The sequence below is a fragment of the Lissotriton helveticus genome, chromosome 5_1, assembly GCF_964261635.1.
Source record: "Lissotriton helveticus chromosome 5_1, aLisHel1.1, whole genome shotgun sequence".
Lineage (NCBI taxonomy): Eukaryota > Metazoa > Chordata > Amphibia > Caudata > Salamandridae > Lissotriton > Lissotriton helveticus.
Window position 1 is genome coordinate 1,770,364,688 of NC_136065.1, and position 16,530 is coordinate 1,770,381,217.

The window sequence follows — 16,530 nt, forward strand, 5'->3', positions numbered from 1 at the left end:
TCTCTTCAAACTCAAACAATCCGTAGTTGGGCCCTTTGTCACCGCACCCACTTCATAGCGGGTGAAGACAGTGACCTACTCAGCAGGTCACACCAAGAGGTCCACAAATGGGAGCGCAGTCCTAAGTACTAAACAGCTACTTCAAACACTGGGGAGCTCAACAGATAGATGTCTGTTTTTGCCACCCCATGGAATGCAAAATGCCCAATGTTCGCCTCTAGGTTCCCACATCCACAGTCCATGGGCAATGCCATATAGATGAACTGGTCAGGGATATTTACTTATACTTTTCTGCTTCTCCCCCTGGTGATGCGGACTATGCAGTCAACATCAGGCACTTGTCCATGTACCGCTCACATGGGCCAGACAGTCCTAGGTTATCTAATTGGGCAACTAAGTCCTGAACTGTTACCTGATTATACCTCTAGACCTAGATTGAAGTAACCTTTTATTGAAACCCATACCGTCACAAGTGCTTCAGTCCATATAGCAACGTCCTCAAGCAAAGCTTAATGAGAGGGAACTGGATTAGGAGGCTGTAGACAACTGTTACGTTCAATTAAGTGCTACCATCAGTTCAATGTTTAAATAGGAAAATGCCCTCTGGTAGATGACTCAGTATATCAAGGCCACTCCTTTCCTTGCTTATCTAGGTATATCATTTTGTGCAGCTATTCAAAAACTAATTGGGGCTTTTTTTGCAAGAGTTTTATAGTTCTATATATAAGGAAAAGGAAATTACTTCGACTTCTTTGCAACATAGATTGTCAATTCAGTGTTCTCTGTCACAGTCCGTTCCCTGCTAGAAAGGTATGTTTGCTTCAGAACTTTAACCATGCTTCATTCAGGGAAACCCTACAATTACATATTTTGCACTATGAGTACTATGTTGATTTTACTTCACTGTGCAAGGGCTAAAAATAAGAACTAAGTGGGAAGACTTTACAAATTTGAACTGGGCGATGCAGTTGCAGCATCAAGCGTTCAACTGCCATGAGGTAGGGGTCTCTCGGGGACCATCCATCAGCCCTACATTATTAAATATTTAGCTCACAGAATGGGCGCCCTTGGTTAGACCTTTTGACTTGTCTCTGACTTCCTATGCTTACAACACTCAAATTGTCTTGTCAGCCTCCAAAAATGGCACCAAAGTCTCTGCTCATTTCCATGACTTATGCGGGCTGTCAGTCTATGGATGAGTAGACATCAATTCAGATAATACTGAGGTAGTACTGTTTGAAAACCTCTCTCCACCCTGGTCTACATCTTGGTGGCTTGATGAATTGCTGCTCCTCCCACCATTCCGGTGACCAAGGCTAAAAATTAAGATTGGTAATCAATGGAATGCTCAAAGCAGCAGATCTATGCAATAGATGTTGGGTCTAGCTTTTAGTTACTTATGACAATAAAAAAAAATCTTGTCCTTTACTCCTGCGCCACCAAAAAGACTGATTACCACCTTCGTTCTTTTTGAAATAGACTATTGCATTGGCCTATGTGTTAACATACAGGAAAAATATCTCAAGCATCAGACCGTACAGAATGCGGCAGCAAGGCCCCTCCTAGGCATTCCTAAATTCCAACCTGTCTCTCAGGAAATTGTGAAACTACATTGGCTTCCTGTAAGAAGCCGCATCAAATTAAAAGCCCTCTGTGCAGCCTTTAAGGCTCTTCATGACACCAGCCTCTGTTCCTTCCAGTCCTTCAAATGACAAACCCCAAGTAGACCGCTGCGTTCTGAAGGGCCAAACGAAATGTTGCTACCCAGAACCCGAAAGGCAAACTAGGGTGGCAGAAGCTTTACAACTGGAACCACTAAGCTCTGGAATAGTCTACCCTGATGTATCTCAGTCCTGCCCATTTTTATCTACTTCAGGAAGTAGCTCAAAACTTGGACGTTTATTAACTAGGGTTCCCATTCTTGCTCAGGAGAAGTCTGTGGCAAGAAAACATTTGGTATACGTGCGGCCATTACATTTTTATAACATAATAAATAAAATGAAGGCAGAACTCTATTGGATGGCATATCATACAGGGCATTGTGCATCAGCAAATTGTAAAAGTTTGTTTCCTTGTAACATGTTGAACCCCAGATCATATTTTCTTATTCCTAAGACATTCGTTCAGCATGTTAAGATGTAATATTTTCCAAACTTTATCTGTTTGACTTCTCTTGCCTTCTGCTACACCCTATTTCATATCCCTCCTCCACCGGCTTATCCATTTTCAGAACTGTCTCATCACAAGATTCGACCAGACAAGTCACCAAGACAGCACTTAGACGATTTAGTGACTGTGTCCAAAGTTGAGCGAACACCAGCACTAAGGCCGGAGCGGTCAGTCATCCCTTCTTCAGCTCACGACCGGAACTTCAGCAAAAAGCGACAGCGAGAGCACTCAGTGGAGAGAAGTGAAGGTAGGAAACAGTGAAATCCCAGCTTCCTGTTCTAGATCTGCTATACCATCATTGAAACACTTTTAAACAATAGTCTCAATAGCCATTCTTCTCATGTAACTCAATGAGAAACGTTATCTACAGGGCGAGCCCTCTCCTCCAAACTGCAGTAAAACATTGTTTGAAAGACTTGCCTACTCAAGAATGCTTAACTAGAATATACTGCCTTCTGCTTTTAAAGTTGCTTTAATTCTCTGAATAATAGGTGCAGATGGTAAATTTTACAGTTTGTCCAAGTTATAACCCCTCCTCCCCCTTATATAGAAGTGACGTGGAAATAGGGGAATTTTGGAAGGGGGTCTTTAATCCTAATAATTCACAGTTTTTGTTTTAAGTGATACCCGAAGAAGGACATAACTATTGGAATAGTTTTGGGGAACCACCGTTTGTGGGTTACCTCCTCGATCCTCTTCTTTTCATGCGGACACCCAAAACATTACAACAGTGTTTTAAAACCTGACTTGTTGCCACATCTTCATTGATATTCATAAACACTAAATATATATATGCATTTGTAAAAAAAATATTTCTTGAAAAGCATTGATATAAAAGATTTTGAAAAGCTAAACTCTTTGAAGACCTGTTTTTATCCCCGTTCCTGAAAAGAAAAAACTGAACAGGTAGACAATTCTGCCTAACTGAGAAAAACCTAGAACCCGGATAGCCTAGAATTAACTGCAGTGACAGATGGAACTAAGTTGTTCAAGGCATGTGTGCTGTAGATACACATGCTTTACATACTCCTGCCATCTAGTGTTGGGTCTGGATTTTTGCAAGTTGTTTTTCTTCTAAGAAGTCTTTCCAGTCACAAGGTAATGCGACTCCTCCTTTCGGTGATAGTGAGCATGGGCATCGCCTCAATTGTTAATTTTTTTTTTTTTTTCTGCCATCCGATTTGGACGGGTATTGTTGTGCTCCGCTTCGGAATCTATCCTCTGGTTACCCCTCGGTGGGTACTCTCTCTACCTCTACTGTTTTGTTTTAGAACGCGTTTTCGTGGTTCGATTTGAATTTCAAGAAATTTCGACTGGAACATCTGCGAGCGGCCTTCCAACCCGACTGCGTCTATTCGGCTCCACATCGATGGAAAGGACTCCATTAAAATTCTGTTCCCTTTGCCATGCGAAATATCCATGTACAAACTCTCATACAATGTTTAATTTGTGCTTGTCCCCTGAGCACAAACAAAGAGCAAGACTGTGACACATGCTGATCCTTCAGGTCAAAGTCAGGCTCTATGTCGAGAGGCAGCGGTTGGATGTCACACTGGACCTCTTCGGCGAAGACTCTGAACAAGAGGTATCAGAAAAGCCTTCCGGCTCGGGACCGAGTCGTCCAAAGCCCACTTCCGAGCCAAAATCTTCCAGCTCGAAGTCCAAGATTGGTTCGGAACCGAAGCCTTCAACACCAAAAACCAAGAAACACCCCTCGGCACCAAATGGACAGTCTGGCTGGACTCCAAAGCTTTGGTGCCGAAAACCAAAGACATGCCTACAACACAACTGGATCCAAACATACCTCCTAAACTGGATCCAAAACAGAAAAAGCTCTATATTCACCCCGACACAGGGGCATATCCATGCTAAAACACCATCCAAGCACAAGCTTTCTGAAGATGATAGCCCATGCAAAATTCCTCAAGAAAACAATGTAGGCACTAGTCCTTTCCATACGCTTCCATCTCCTCCCTCTCCACCACAGCTTGATCCATTACAAACTACACCGAGTCGTCTCTCCTCTACCTCATTTTCACACAGGTGACACTGATGATGACTATGTACAATTACCAGATCCTTGGACGGATTACATAATTGATTCTCCACAGGACACAGACCCAGATCTTTATCCTGCCAGGCCATCGCCACCTGAGGACAATCAGTCTTACCAACAGCTTATTGCTAGAGCAGCAGAATACCAGGGGGTGGAGCTTCATAAAGAGTCTTTAGAGGAAGATTTTCTCTTTGACACTCTAGGATCCCATAAGTCCAGTCAGACACTACCTATGCTCAAGGGTATGTTAAGGCACAGAGACGATATTTCAAAGATCCTGTCCTTGCCAGAATCCTTACTCCTAGAGTAGATACAAAATCTAAATGTTCCCCCACAGATCCTATATTTATTAAGGTTCAGTTACCGCTTGACTCTAGTGGTATAAAATGCTAGAAAGAGGGCTAACTCTCAAGCATCTGTGGATGCCCCACCCCAAGATAAAGAATCAAAGCTAAAGGTAAACGGGTGGCTGCGCAAGCAGCTAACCAATGGGGTATCACTAACACGCAGGGGTTACTAGCAAGATATGATAGAGCACACTGGGACGAAATGGAACAATTACTTAAGTTTCTCCCAGAGAAACATAAGGCAAAGGCTCAGGATTTAGTCCAGGAAGGCAAATTAATTTCTAATGCCTCTATCGATGCGCTCTAGATGCAGCTGACACCGCAGCTAGATAAGTAAAAACTAGCATCTTTCTAAGACAACATGCATAGTTGCGGATTTCAGGGTTCAAACCTGAAGTCCAACATTCCATCCTGGCTATACCCTTTGATAAAAAAACCTATTTTCGGCCCTGAAGTCGATGTAGCGCTTGAAAAAATGAAAAGGGACACTGATGAAGCAAAATCTATGGTAGCGCTTCAATATAACTCGAATAGAGGTTCAAGGTAATTCCATTTGGCGTCACCACAGCCCCTTGCGTGTTCACCAAATGTCTTGCAGTAGTAGCTGCTCATCTCAGAAAACAATGTCTTCCCTTACCTGGATGACTGGCTTGTCAAAGCAGGCACTTACAGAACTGTATACTACACACTCAGACAACAGTGTACCTAATTCACCAGTTAAGTTTGACAATAAATGCACAAAAGTCTCACATGTGTCCGGCATAAGTGCAATCTTATCTGGGAGCTTCCCTCAACACTCTGAAAGCTCTAGCCACTCCTAGTGTGGCCATACTTTACAGTATTCAGGCCACACTATTACAAATCCAACCCAACCAATCATTACCAGCCAGAGTCTTCATGCAACTGCTGGGAATGAAGGCATCCTGCATTGCAGTCGTACTTCATGCAAAGTTCCACATGCGCCCTCTGCAAGAATGTCTAGCGCATCAGTGGAATCAGTCACAGGGTCTATTAACCGATCTTGTGTTTGTAGACTGCCTCACTCATCGCTCTCTGCAGTGGTGAAACCCTCAAAACTTAGCAAAAGGGTGGCCTTTCATAGAGCCAATTCCACGGAGTATTCTGACAACAGATGCATCGTTAATGGGTTGGGGTGCCCATCTTCAACATTACACAGTACAGGGACTGGTCGGACAATCACAAACGTCTCCACATCAGCTACATAGAACTTCTAGCAGTGTTCCTAGCACTCAAAGGTTTTCTCACCCAACTTGTAGGCAAGACTGTCTTAGTTCGCACAGACACCATGACAGCAATATACTACCTACAGAAACAGGAAGGGACTCACTCTCTCGAACGGCCACGCCTTGCACAAAGCATTTGGAATTGGGCGATTCACCGCAAAATCTATCTCCTAGCAGAACACCTTCCAGGAGTAGACAATTAGATTGCAGACCTGCTCAGCAGACACAGGCAGCATGTACCAGAGTGGGAACTTCACCCCCAAGTTTTTCTTCCCTACCTTCAAAAATGGGGTTTTCCACAGATCTGTTTGCCACAGTACACAGTGCAAAATGCCCAAACTTCGCATCCAGGTTCCCACACCCAACATCCAAGGGCAATCCTCTATTGCCCTTGCTCAGGAATATTTTCATATGCTTTTCCGCCTCTCCCACTAATTCCATTACTGGTTCGGAAGCTCAGACAAGCGTCCCTCACACTGATCTTAGTAATCCCCACATGGACTCGTCAACCTTGGTACACCACCCTGTTAGACCTCTCAGTGGTTACACATAAAAAGCTACATCTCACACCGTCTCCTCACTCAGAGCCATGGAAAAATAAAACATCCAAATCCCAGCGAACTCAACTTAGCGATGTGGCTCTTGAAGTCAGAGTTTGGTTATTTACAACTGCCACCAGACTGTATGAATATTCGTAGAGGCTAGAAAGCCTACTACTAGAGCACGTTATGCTGCAAAATGGAAACTGTTTGTTTTCTGTTGTAACATCAATCCACTTGATGCTTCTGTACAGAAAATCATTTATCTGCTGCATTTACAGCAATGTGGACTAGCTTACACATCCATTTGTTTACATCTAGCAGCCGTAGCTGCATACTTGCAAAACAGACAACACTTCTCTCTATTCAAAGTACCAGTGATTAAAGCCTTCATGGAAGGATTAAAAAGGGTGATCACAACAAGAATTCCCCCTGCTCCAGAGTGGAACTTAAACATAGTCCTTACAAGGCTAATGGGTCCACCTTTTGAACCAATGCACAAATGTCAGTTACAAATCCTATCATGGAAGACTGCTTTCCTCATAGCGATAACCTCACTAAGTAGAGTTGGTGAACTTCAGGCATTATCTATACAAGAGCCTTTCTTTCAACTTCACAAAGATAGGGTGGTTCTTCGCACCAATCCTACATTTCTCCCTAAAGTAGTTTATGCATTTCATATCAATCAATCGGTTGAGTTAACTGTGTTCTTTCCTCAACCTGATTCTGTAGCAGAACGTGCCCTAAGTACTCTTGATGTTAGGCGTGCTATACTTTACTACATAAAAAGAACCACAGATTTTAGGAAAACAAAGCAACTATTTGTTGCTTTTTCTCCCCCTCAAGGGTAATCCTATTTCTAATTCGGGTTTGCAAGATGGACTGTAAAATGTATCCAAACATTTTATGTTCAAGCAAAGAGCTTTGTTATTACCCCCTAGAGCTCACTCAACTCATAAAATAGGGGCTATTATGGCCTTCTTGGGAAATATTCCTTTAGCTGATATTTGTACGGCTGCAACATGGTCTACACCGCACACATTCACCAAACACTATTGTGTAGATGCGTTAGCAAGCCAACTGGCAAATGTAGGCCAAGCAGTACTTAAAACTCTATTTCAAACAACTACAACGGTTACAATTTGCCACCTCTTTGACAGTTTTCTGCTATATAGTCTATGCAAAGGATGTGATCTACAGCTCACATGCCTCGATCGGCTAATGTTACTTACCCAGTAAGCATCTGTTGGCATGTACAGCTGTAGATTCACATGCACCCACCCACCTCCGTGATCTCCTGTAGTCGTAGTTCTCAATTCACATTCATACGCATGGATATTTCTATTCTACACATATTAACTCCATTCTCACCCTCTGTGGGAAACCAATCTGACAATGGAATCGATGCCCATGCGCACTATCACCAAAAGGAGTCACCTACCTCGTGACTGGAAAGACTTTTTCGAACAAAAACAACTTGCAAACATCCAGACCCAGCACTAGACGGCGAGCGAATGAAAAGCATGTGAATCTACAGCTCTACATGCAAATAAGATGGGTACTGGGTAAGTAACATTATCCATAGTTGGATATATGGATGAGTTAGTTTAGAGTGGAAGCCATGCATTAAGTATTATTTTAGCAACCTCTTGTGGCCATAGGATGAACTCAAAATTCCTTGACCACATGGAGTAGGACAATTCTCACTTACTGAAGGAATTATGACCTATGAAATCTTAATAATGTAATTAATCAGAAAACTTAGTGCAACAGGAGTTAATGTTCAAAATCTATTGCAAGTGTCCTCTTAGTGTAATCTGATATGTACGAATTCCAGGGTCAGATATATCCTGGTAGTTAATGATCACTTAATAAGCAAGGGCTGCCGATTTACATTTGTATAAGAATTGATTTTGGTGAGAGTAAACCTGTTAAGGTACTGAACAGTAAAAGTAATTTTAGCAGTTGATTACAAAATGCATTTTACTGTATGGCAGTGAATTTCAATGGATCACTGACTGTAAACGTCTAGATTAGTCTGGCAACATTACTGAAGCCACTGTAGCCCAGCTATAGGTTTTTGATTGATTTCTAAATCTAAGTATCTTATCTTTTGGTGGTTTGCAGTGTCAAAGCATCACAGCGATGTTGGGACTCAGTGCTTCCTGTCAGTCAGCTCACACCCCATCTCCCACAGTCCTCTTGTTCGACAGCACTCAACAGCTTCCGAAAATTCCTTTCAGGCTAACACTAGTGTGCAGAGTGCATACAGTATTTTGGTAAGTTGTTTAAACTCTGCATGTTCTCACTTTTGTAAGTTTGAAACCGTTTGCAACCTGTTGTCTTAATACAGGAAATAATATGAAGTAGAATATGCTTTCAAACTGCTTGCCAAAAGCTTGAGCTTAAAGGAACACTGGTAATAGAGGCAAAAGTGGCAACTGTGGAAAAGCGAAAGATTCATTTGCATATGGTCGGCATGGTTCATCTGCATAATAAATGTACCCCTTTTTACAAATGTTTTTATAGCACATGCCACAGCAGAATTCTCTTGACAATAATTCATTGAATCAACTTCTCACAGATTAAGTTGAACCAGTCGGTAGTTAGTCGCCCACTCTTGTACCATGCCAGATATGCACTGCAGGAGATGCAGTAATAAACAGACCTGTCCTAATGTTTGTGCAGCTACTTCAACTCATCTGCAGAGTAGCTGGTGTGTTCTATGAAAATACTCCTGCACCATTAATATTAGCGGTGTAATAGCAACCACGTAAAATAAAATTGCCGTTAGTGCCCGCCCCCCCACCCCCCTCCTCCTCCCTTGCTAGATTCCCAAGAGGGACCACCTCAGTGCATCAAACATGGTTGCCAGCGTAATGTAAACCATGTTTGTGAATGTGGAATGCCTCTACGTGTGTAGCACATAAGTAAAGCCACCCGAGTATGTTTATTCGTTTTTTTCTTTTTTCCTTTTTCTCTCAAGTATCAGCTTTAAGTATATTATGGAAATGCAACCATTTTTCCACGAAGCTCAACTTATGGGTTCACCTCATGAAGCACAAGCTAATTTAGTGCACTAGGTTGTACTCAGGCGAGCTACTGGCAGGCAGCTGGAGAGCTACCAGTAGCTCACAACCTACTCGTTGGAGAAGCCTAGCTTATACAGTTGCCTGTGATCTGTAAGGATTAGCACGGGAAGCTCATGAAGGATACATATGGGAATATTTTTAGAATGTACAAAAATGAGAATATCCTAAATCCAGTAGGGTGAATTTCAGGGAAGCCCCGAATTTGTATCAGGCCTATAGCAGGATCAAGCATGATGAGTTCGCTGATGTAATTTCTGCCTCCACTCCTGTGCTGTCTGTCCAGATGTGAATACCGTAAAAAAAACTGTCTTCTTTCTGTAATTGATAAACTAGCCCCCTTGAAGCCTGTAAGTCATGCTGAAGAAGTTTCTCTGCTCCTTGGTTTTGAGAGGCCTTGGTGCCTGAAAAGACAAGCCTTTGCAATGCAATAGATCTTGTATTTTAGAGAGTTTGAGTTATTGGCATTGTAAATGATAATCCCTTTTATTTATGTGTTGTTTTTAAAACAGATAAATAAAAGGCAGTCATTTACAATGCCAATAGCTTAAACTCTCGCAAATGCGAGACCTATTGCATTGCAAATGCGTTTGGAACCCATGCTATAAAGACTTTAAACAAAATTAAGAGAACAGCAGGCAGGACAAAGCTGTGTGAGAAAGTGCCATCTTTCTGGCATGGTATGCCCCCCACTTTTTGCTGAATTGCTGATGTACTTTGACTGAGTGTGCCCTGGGTTCCAGCCAATCCGGTACCCAGGGCCTGTGTTTCTTACCTAAAACTGCATTGCCGCCTAAACCCAATTGGCATCCCTAGCCACAGGTCAGCCCCTGGTAAATGGTACCCTAGGTACCCAGGGCACTGTGACCAGAGAAGGCCCCTAAATGCTGCAGCACTTATTGTGCCACCCTTAAAGGCCCTGTACCCTGACACACACACACTGCCTTTGCAGGCTGAGTGTCTTGGGGCAAAACTAAACAGTCGACATGGCACACTTCCCTGTATGCCATGCCCACAAACATACTTCCCTGCCATACCTCAGTCACCCCTCTAGCTGGGTGCACTGTGCCAGTGGTGTGGGCACAGGTGCATGAGGCCTGTGCACCTACAGTACCCAGGGCCATTTCTGGGTACTGTAATCGCAGTGATGCCATTAAGAGTATATGGTGCTGGGAGGTTGTCATTATGAACTCCACAGCACCATAATGTCTACACTGAGGACTGAGAAGTTTGGTATCAAACTTCTCAGCACATTAAACCCGCACTGATGCCAGTGTGGGATTTAATGGAAAATGCACGACCGAGGGCATCTTAGAGATGCCCCCTGAAACCTAAAATGAAAGTGTGTCCTCATGTAACGTAACTGGTGCTATGTAAAGCGCTCTGATAACTGATTCGGTTCGGTTCTAGTTCGCGCTATATAAAACTCTGCAAAAAAAAAAAAAAAAACCTAACCAACTCCCAGTGTCCTGACTGCGTGGCTACCACCACCAGACCTGTTTCTGGACCTCTGGGTCGAGTGCTTGCTCCTCTCGGGGGCCTGAAACAGTGCACATCCTGGGACGAGGTGCCAAGCCTCCTGCCCCAGGATGGGCAGGGAAAGCTTCAAAGGCATGCTGCCTTTGTGAGCTTCTCCAGGCCACTTGCTGTACTCTGCAACTGGCCTCCACCGTTTTTGACCCCCACTCTGGCGGGATGACAGGCGGGAAACCGTAAGTGAGGAAAGGGGGTGTGCCAGCCTCTGGCAACCCCACCCCTCAGGTGGGAGAGGCCAGGTGAAGCACAACTCCGGGCTCCCGCCATCCTGAGGATGGGAGCCTTGCCCAATCAGCTAGGATCCTGCCCCCCTCCCACTGGAGAGTGGCAGGATAGGGGGTGTACTCACCCCAGGACAGGGATCGATTGGTCCCTTGCCCTACCTGTAACACCCCTAAATTTAGTAGTTGGGGGCACCCTGAACCTTCCTTCCTGAGATCCCGATTTTGAAACCAGAACAAGAAGAAAGAAGACGTGCCGCGCAACTGCTAACAAGAGGACGACACCAACTGGCTTGGCCCCAGCCCTACAGGCCTGTTTATCCTTGAACCTGCTCCTGCTAAATGCCAGTGTCTCCAGTGGTCAGCAACCTTGAAAACCTTGGAGGACCTGACTACCTTCCTCATCTAAAGATTGGCACTCCCACGAGCAGTGGTTCTGCTCAAACAGCAACAACCCCTGGTGCCAGCCTGGAACCGCGAATCCAGCACACAATGCACCCGCCCGGCCTGAGCCTTAGTGAACAAAAACCACGAACAAGACCCCCCCCCCCCCCCACGCGCGATTGTGACCACGAATCGAATGCCCACGGACCCTCCTCGATGCTCCTGACGACGCCTGCAGCCTCACAACAAGGGACCCCTCCAACCGTGACCAGCTGAGGGTAAGATTTCTGACATCCCTGCACCCAGCGGCCCACGGCACCCTGTGCCCAACTCCTGGGTGGCTACCTAACACCATACATCTTCCCAACTTACCTTTCGAAGTGATGGTCGCACCTAAAGAAACTCCGTCCCAGAGTCTCCAGCCTTTGTTCAACATCCTGCTTTCCAATTGAAATACATTGGGCGCCTGAAGGCCCAAAAGCACCAGCCGCCCGAGTGCCAATGGAAGTGCAGCATCTGTCCTATCCTATGTTCCCAATTGGCCTATGTAAGTGACCAGGAGCTCTGCTCCCACAGCCGTGTGGCCTGCTAGCAGCCATAAACCAAAGGCCTCCTGCCCACTATTCACACGCTTCGGAACCGAAAAAACACCCGGAACTGAAGAGACAGGTTCTGGTAAAGGACACTTCAAAAGGGCACACTTCCAAACCGAAATTAACTACCGACTCGGTGCCGAAAAAACCTACGGAGCCGAAAACCTCAACACCGAAGGATCTGCATTGTTCTGAGGAGTTTTTCACACCTGATCCTAACCAAAAAAACTCTAGTCAAGGATCCTAAGGATGGTCAATTGACTGTTCCAAAAAGAGACCACTTGATGCGCCAGCACCTCCTCCTCCTCCTCCAAAGAGACATTGCAACCTCTCCATTGAGGGTGCCTTCTCCTCCACCTCCCCATACTGTTCCCTCTCCTGCACCTACTCCACCTCACCATTCACCTACACCATCCCCTGATCCACAAGATGATGTAGACACAGACTGATGACGCAGATGGAGGTGCACTAATAGTCCCCCTCAGTCTCCTAATCCATGGGATGATTACAACACTCCTTACGTCCCACAAGACGACATATACCATTCTAGACCATCCCCACCAGAGGACACTATGGGCCAGATGTAGGTAAAATAGATTTACCGATTCTTAATTACCGAATTTTACCGATTCGGTAATTAAGAATCGGTAAATCTGAGGGGTGGATATGTAGGTATTCCAGATGTGCTGGAATACCGAATCGGAACAATTCGGTATTTACCGATTCGGTAAATACCGAATCGGTAATGCCCATTCATTCCTATGGGCTTTGATTTTCACAAGGGTGCAGGGGGTGTCACTTTGACACCCTCTGGCCCCCCCAAAACAGGCTCGGGTGCCATGTGGCAGGCATACATGCCCTAAGGGCAGGTCTGCCTGTCATATGGCATAGGTGTGCATGCACACATGTGCATGCACACCGGAATCGGTATTTTACCATCAAATTGGATTTGATGGTAAAATACCGATTCGGTAAGGCTTTTGGGACTCAGAAGAGTCCCACCTACATCTCAGATTTACTGAATCGGTAAAAATACCGATTCGGTATTTTACAGAATCGGTAAATTTACCGAATCTGTAAAAAATTGACCCTACATGCCGAAAACCCATTTACCGGTCGGTAACGGCCGAAATCGGCCATTACCGGTCGGTAAATGGCCTGAAACGGCCACCTACATCTGGCCCTATAGGTTTTAACCTACTAGTCCAAAGAGCTGCCCAATATCATGGGGTGGACTTGCATACAGATACGGTGGAGGAAGATGTCCTACTAGACACTTTAGATAACACTCAACGGTCTACTGCCATTTTACCAATGCTTAAGGGTGTAATCAAACATGCAAAAGAGGTTTTTAAAGACCTCGTCAGGGCTAGGGTCCTCAATCCTCGAATTGAGAAAAAATATAAAACTGCCCCTACAGATCCAGTCTATATTAAAGATCCAGCACCATTAGACTCTTTAGTAGTGTCTAATGCACGTAAACGTGCTAATTCTCAGACATCAGGTGAGGCTTCACCACCAGACAAGGAATCCAGGCTACTTGACGCCTCAGGCAAAAGAACAGCTTCTCAAGCTGCTAATATCTGGCGCACCGCCAACACCCAAGCGTTGCTGGCCAGATATGACAGAGCTCATTATGATGAACTAGAGTCCATAATGCAGAATCTACCTGACAAATACAAAAATAGGGCCAATGAACTTATACAGGAAGGTAAAAATATGTTCGAGGCATATGGACTGCAGATGGTACATTTATTAATAGATCGCCATCTGGTGTTGGGCTCGGATGATTGCACTTGTTTTTCTTCTGGAGAAGTCTTTGTCGTCATCGATGACTCCTCCTCTAGGTGTTAGTGGGCATCGGCTCCATCCTTAGATTGTTTTTTTCCGCCATCGGGTTCGGATGAGGATCGAAGCGCTCCGGACCGACTTCGATAAAGAAGGTTATATTCAGCGCGTAACCCTTTCCAATTCGACGGTATTGTTATCGAACGCGACTTCACTTCCATCTCGACGCGTTTCGAAGAACGACGACTACGAGAAGACCAGCTCGACGTAGTCCAGCCCGGAGTCCATGGAAAGGACTCCATTCAAAAAATGTCCAACGTGTGGTGCTAAGTTCCCACACAAGGACCTACACGAGGTGTGCAACCTCTGCTTGTCCCCTGAACACGAATCCAGGGACTGTGACGCCTGTGCAGCATTTTCCTCAAAATCGACGATTAGAAACCGTCGAGCTCGAAGACACGAGGTATCGAGAATGCAGTCACAAGCAATCCCGGAGCTGTTCGAGGACCAGCACCTAGAAGAGGAGGTCGACGAGGCGGGGTCAGAAGCGGACGAGTCCGACGTCGAGGAAATCGACGTCCAACAAACCATGGGTGACGACGTCCCGTTGCCCAAGAACAGACCCCGCACGGTGTCGACCTCGAGCCCGGTCAGACAACCGAAAAAAGTTTCCGACGCCCCGCCTTCGGGCCCGGCAACGAAACCGAAACACTCGGTCTCCCATCATGGTGGTTCCGATAAACGACCCACCACGACATCGACACCGAAGCTCCATGTCAAGGAAAGCTCGAAGTCGAGACAGTCCATGTCGACACCGAAACACGTTTCGACGTCGAAAACACCTTCGACACCGAAGACCTCCTCGATGCCGAAAGCATCGGATCCGAATAAAATCTCGGTGTCGAAAATACAAATGGACAGTCAGAAGAAAAAACACCTTTCGGACCCGAAAACTGCGGTACCGACACAGGAATATAAAACCGATCCTAAACAAAAGACTGTTTATTGATCCACAAACTGGCAAGGTAGTCACAGAACTACCTAAAAAGAGGAAGAATGAACAATCGGACGACAAAACTCCTCCGAAGAAGAGAACAATGGGGACGAATACAACTCCTCCCCCTTCTCCACAACCTAGAGACACACCCTCTTCTCCTCTTCCTCACACTAGGCCAACTAAACCTTTCACACGCCCATCCACACCTACAACAGATGTAGATAGTGACACAGGAGAGGGAGAACATCCTGGGGATGATGAAGACACAATCCCAGAGGAGGCAGACCCATGGGAGGAGTACAATGTAGGGTCAGATAATGACAACGACCCTGAATTGTATCCCTCAAAACCTTCACCACCTGATGATAATACTGGGTTTGCACAATTAATTAATAGAGCAGCAAAATACCACAAGGTAGACCTACATGCAGAACCTCAAATTGAGGACTTCTTGTTAGAAACACTACCTGCTGCACAAAGAACATCAGGAACATTACCAATGCTTAAAGGCCTACTTAGTCACACATCAGAGATATTCAAAGACCCGGTGAGGGCTAGAATATTAAACACAAGAATTGATAAAAAATATAAGGCAGCTCCAAAGGACCCAATATTTATCAAGGGACAAATTCCAAAGAACATCAAAAGAGGGTAGATCAGCTCATACAGGAAGGAAAGATAATTACTAACACTTCCATTAAGTGCGCCCTAGACGCAGCAGACACTGCAGCAAGATCCATAAACACAAGCATCATGATAAGGAGACATGCATGGCTCAGAGTCTCAGGGTTCAAACAAGAAGTACAAACATCCTTATTGAACCAGCCTTTTGATGAGAAAACACTTTTCGGATCAGGGACAGATGAGGCCTTAGAAAAGATGAAAAAGGACACGGAAACGGCTAAATCAATGGGAGCATTGCAACAGCCCACCCAAAGAGGTTCCTTTCTTAGGTCCACCTATAGAGGAGGATCCAAAAATACAGGCACAAGCCAGCAACAGACCTCTTTTACACCAACATCACCCAGAGGTAATGCTAGGGGCAGTTACAGAGGTAACAACAACAAGGGTAGGGGTCGCGGAAACAACAACAACCGCAACTCTCCAACCCCAAAACAGTGACTTCATACAGCTCCCCCCAGACCACAACACCGGTCGGGGGACGCCTATCACAGTTCCTACCTGCCTGGGAAAACATCACATCAGACAGGTGGGTGAGACAAATTATCCAACATGGTTATTGCCTAGAACTCACAGCTACCCCACCAAACATCCCCCCCAAACAGCGTCCAATGAAACAAGATCATCTGACACTGTTAAAACAAGAAGTACTATCCCTGCTAGAAAAGCATGCCATAGAGAAGGTTCCATAGCACCAACAAGGAACAGGAGTATACTCCCTATACTTCCTAATTCCCAAAAAGGACGGGTCTTTAAGGCCAATATTGGACCTAAGACCTCTCAACGCATACATAAATTCGGAAGATTTCCACATGGTCACGCTCCAACAAGTACTTCCTTTACTGAAGAAAGGGGACTTTCTTTCTACACTGGATCTAAAAGACGC

At 45.1% G+C, this 16,530-nt stretch overlaps 1 protein-coding gene across 5 annotated transcripts in view; it reads left to right on the forward strand.

The window, feature by feature from the left end:
* Nucleotides 1-16,530, forward strand: part of KANSL1 (KAT8 regulatory NSL complex subunit 1) — a 1,096,983-nt gene that overhangs the window by 798,476 nt on the left and 281,977 nt on the right. For all 5 annotated transcript variants that reach the window (XM_078645034.1, XM_078645035.1, XM_078645037.1 and 2 more), the window contains 2 exons: nucleotides 2,231-2,416; nucleotides 8,483-8,634. In XM_078645034.1, coding sequence (XP_078501160.1) covers nucleotides 2,231-2,416; nucleotides 8,483-8,634 — 338 coding nt within the window. The remainder of the gene's footprint in view (nucleotides 1-2,230; nucleotides 2,417-8,482; nucleotides 8,635-16,530) is intronic.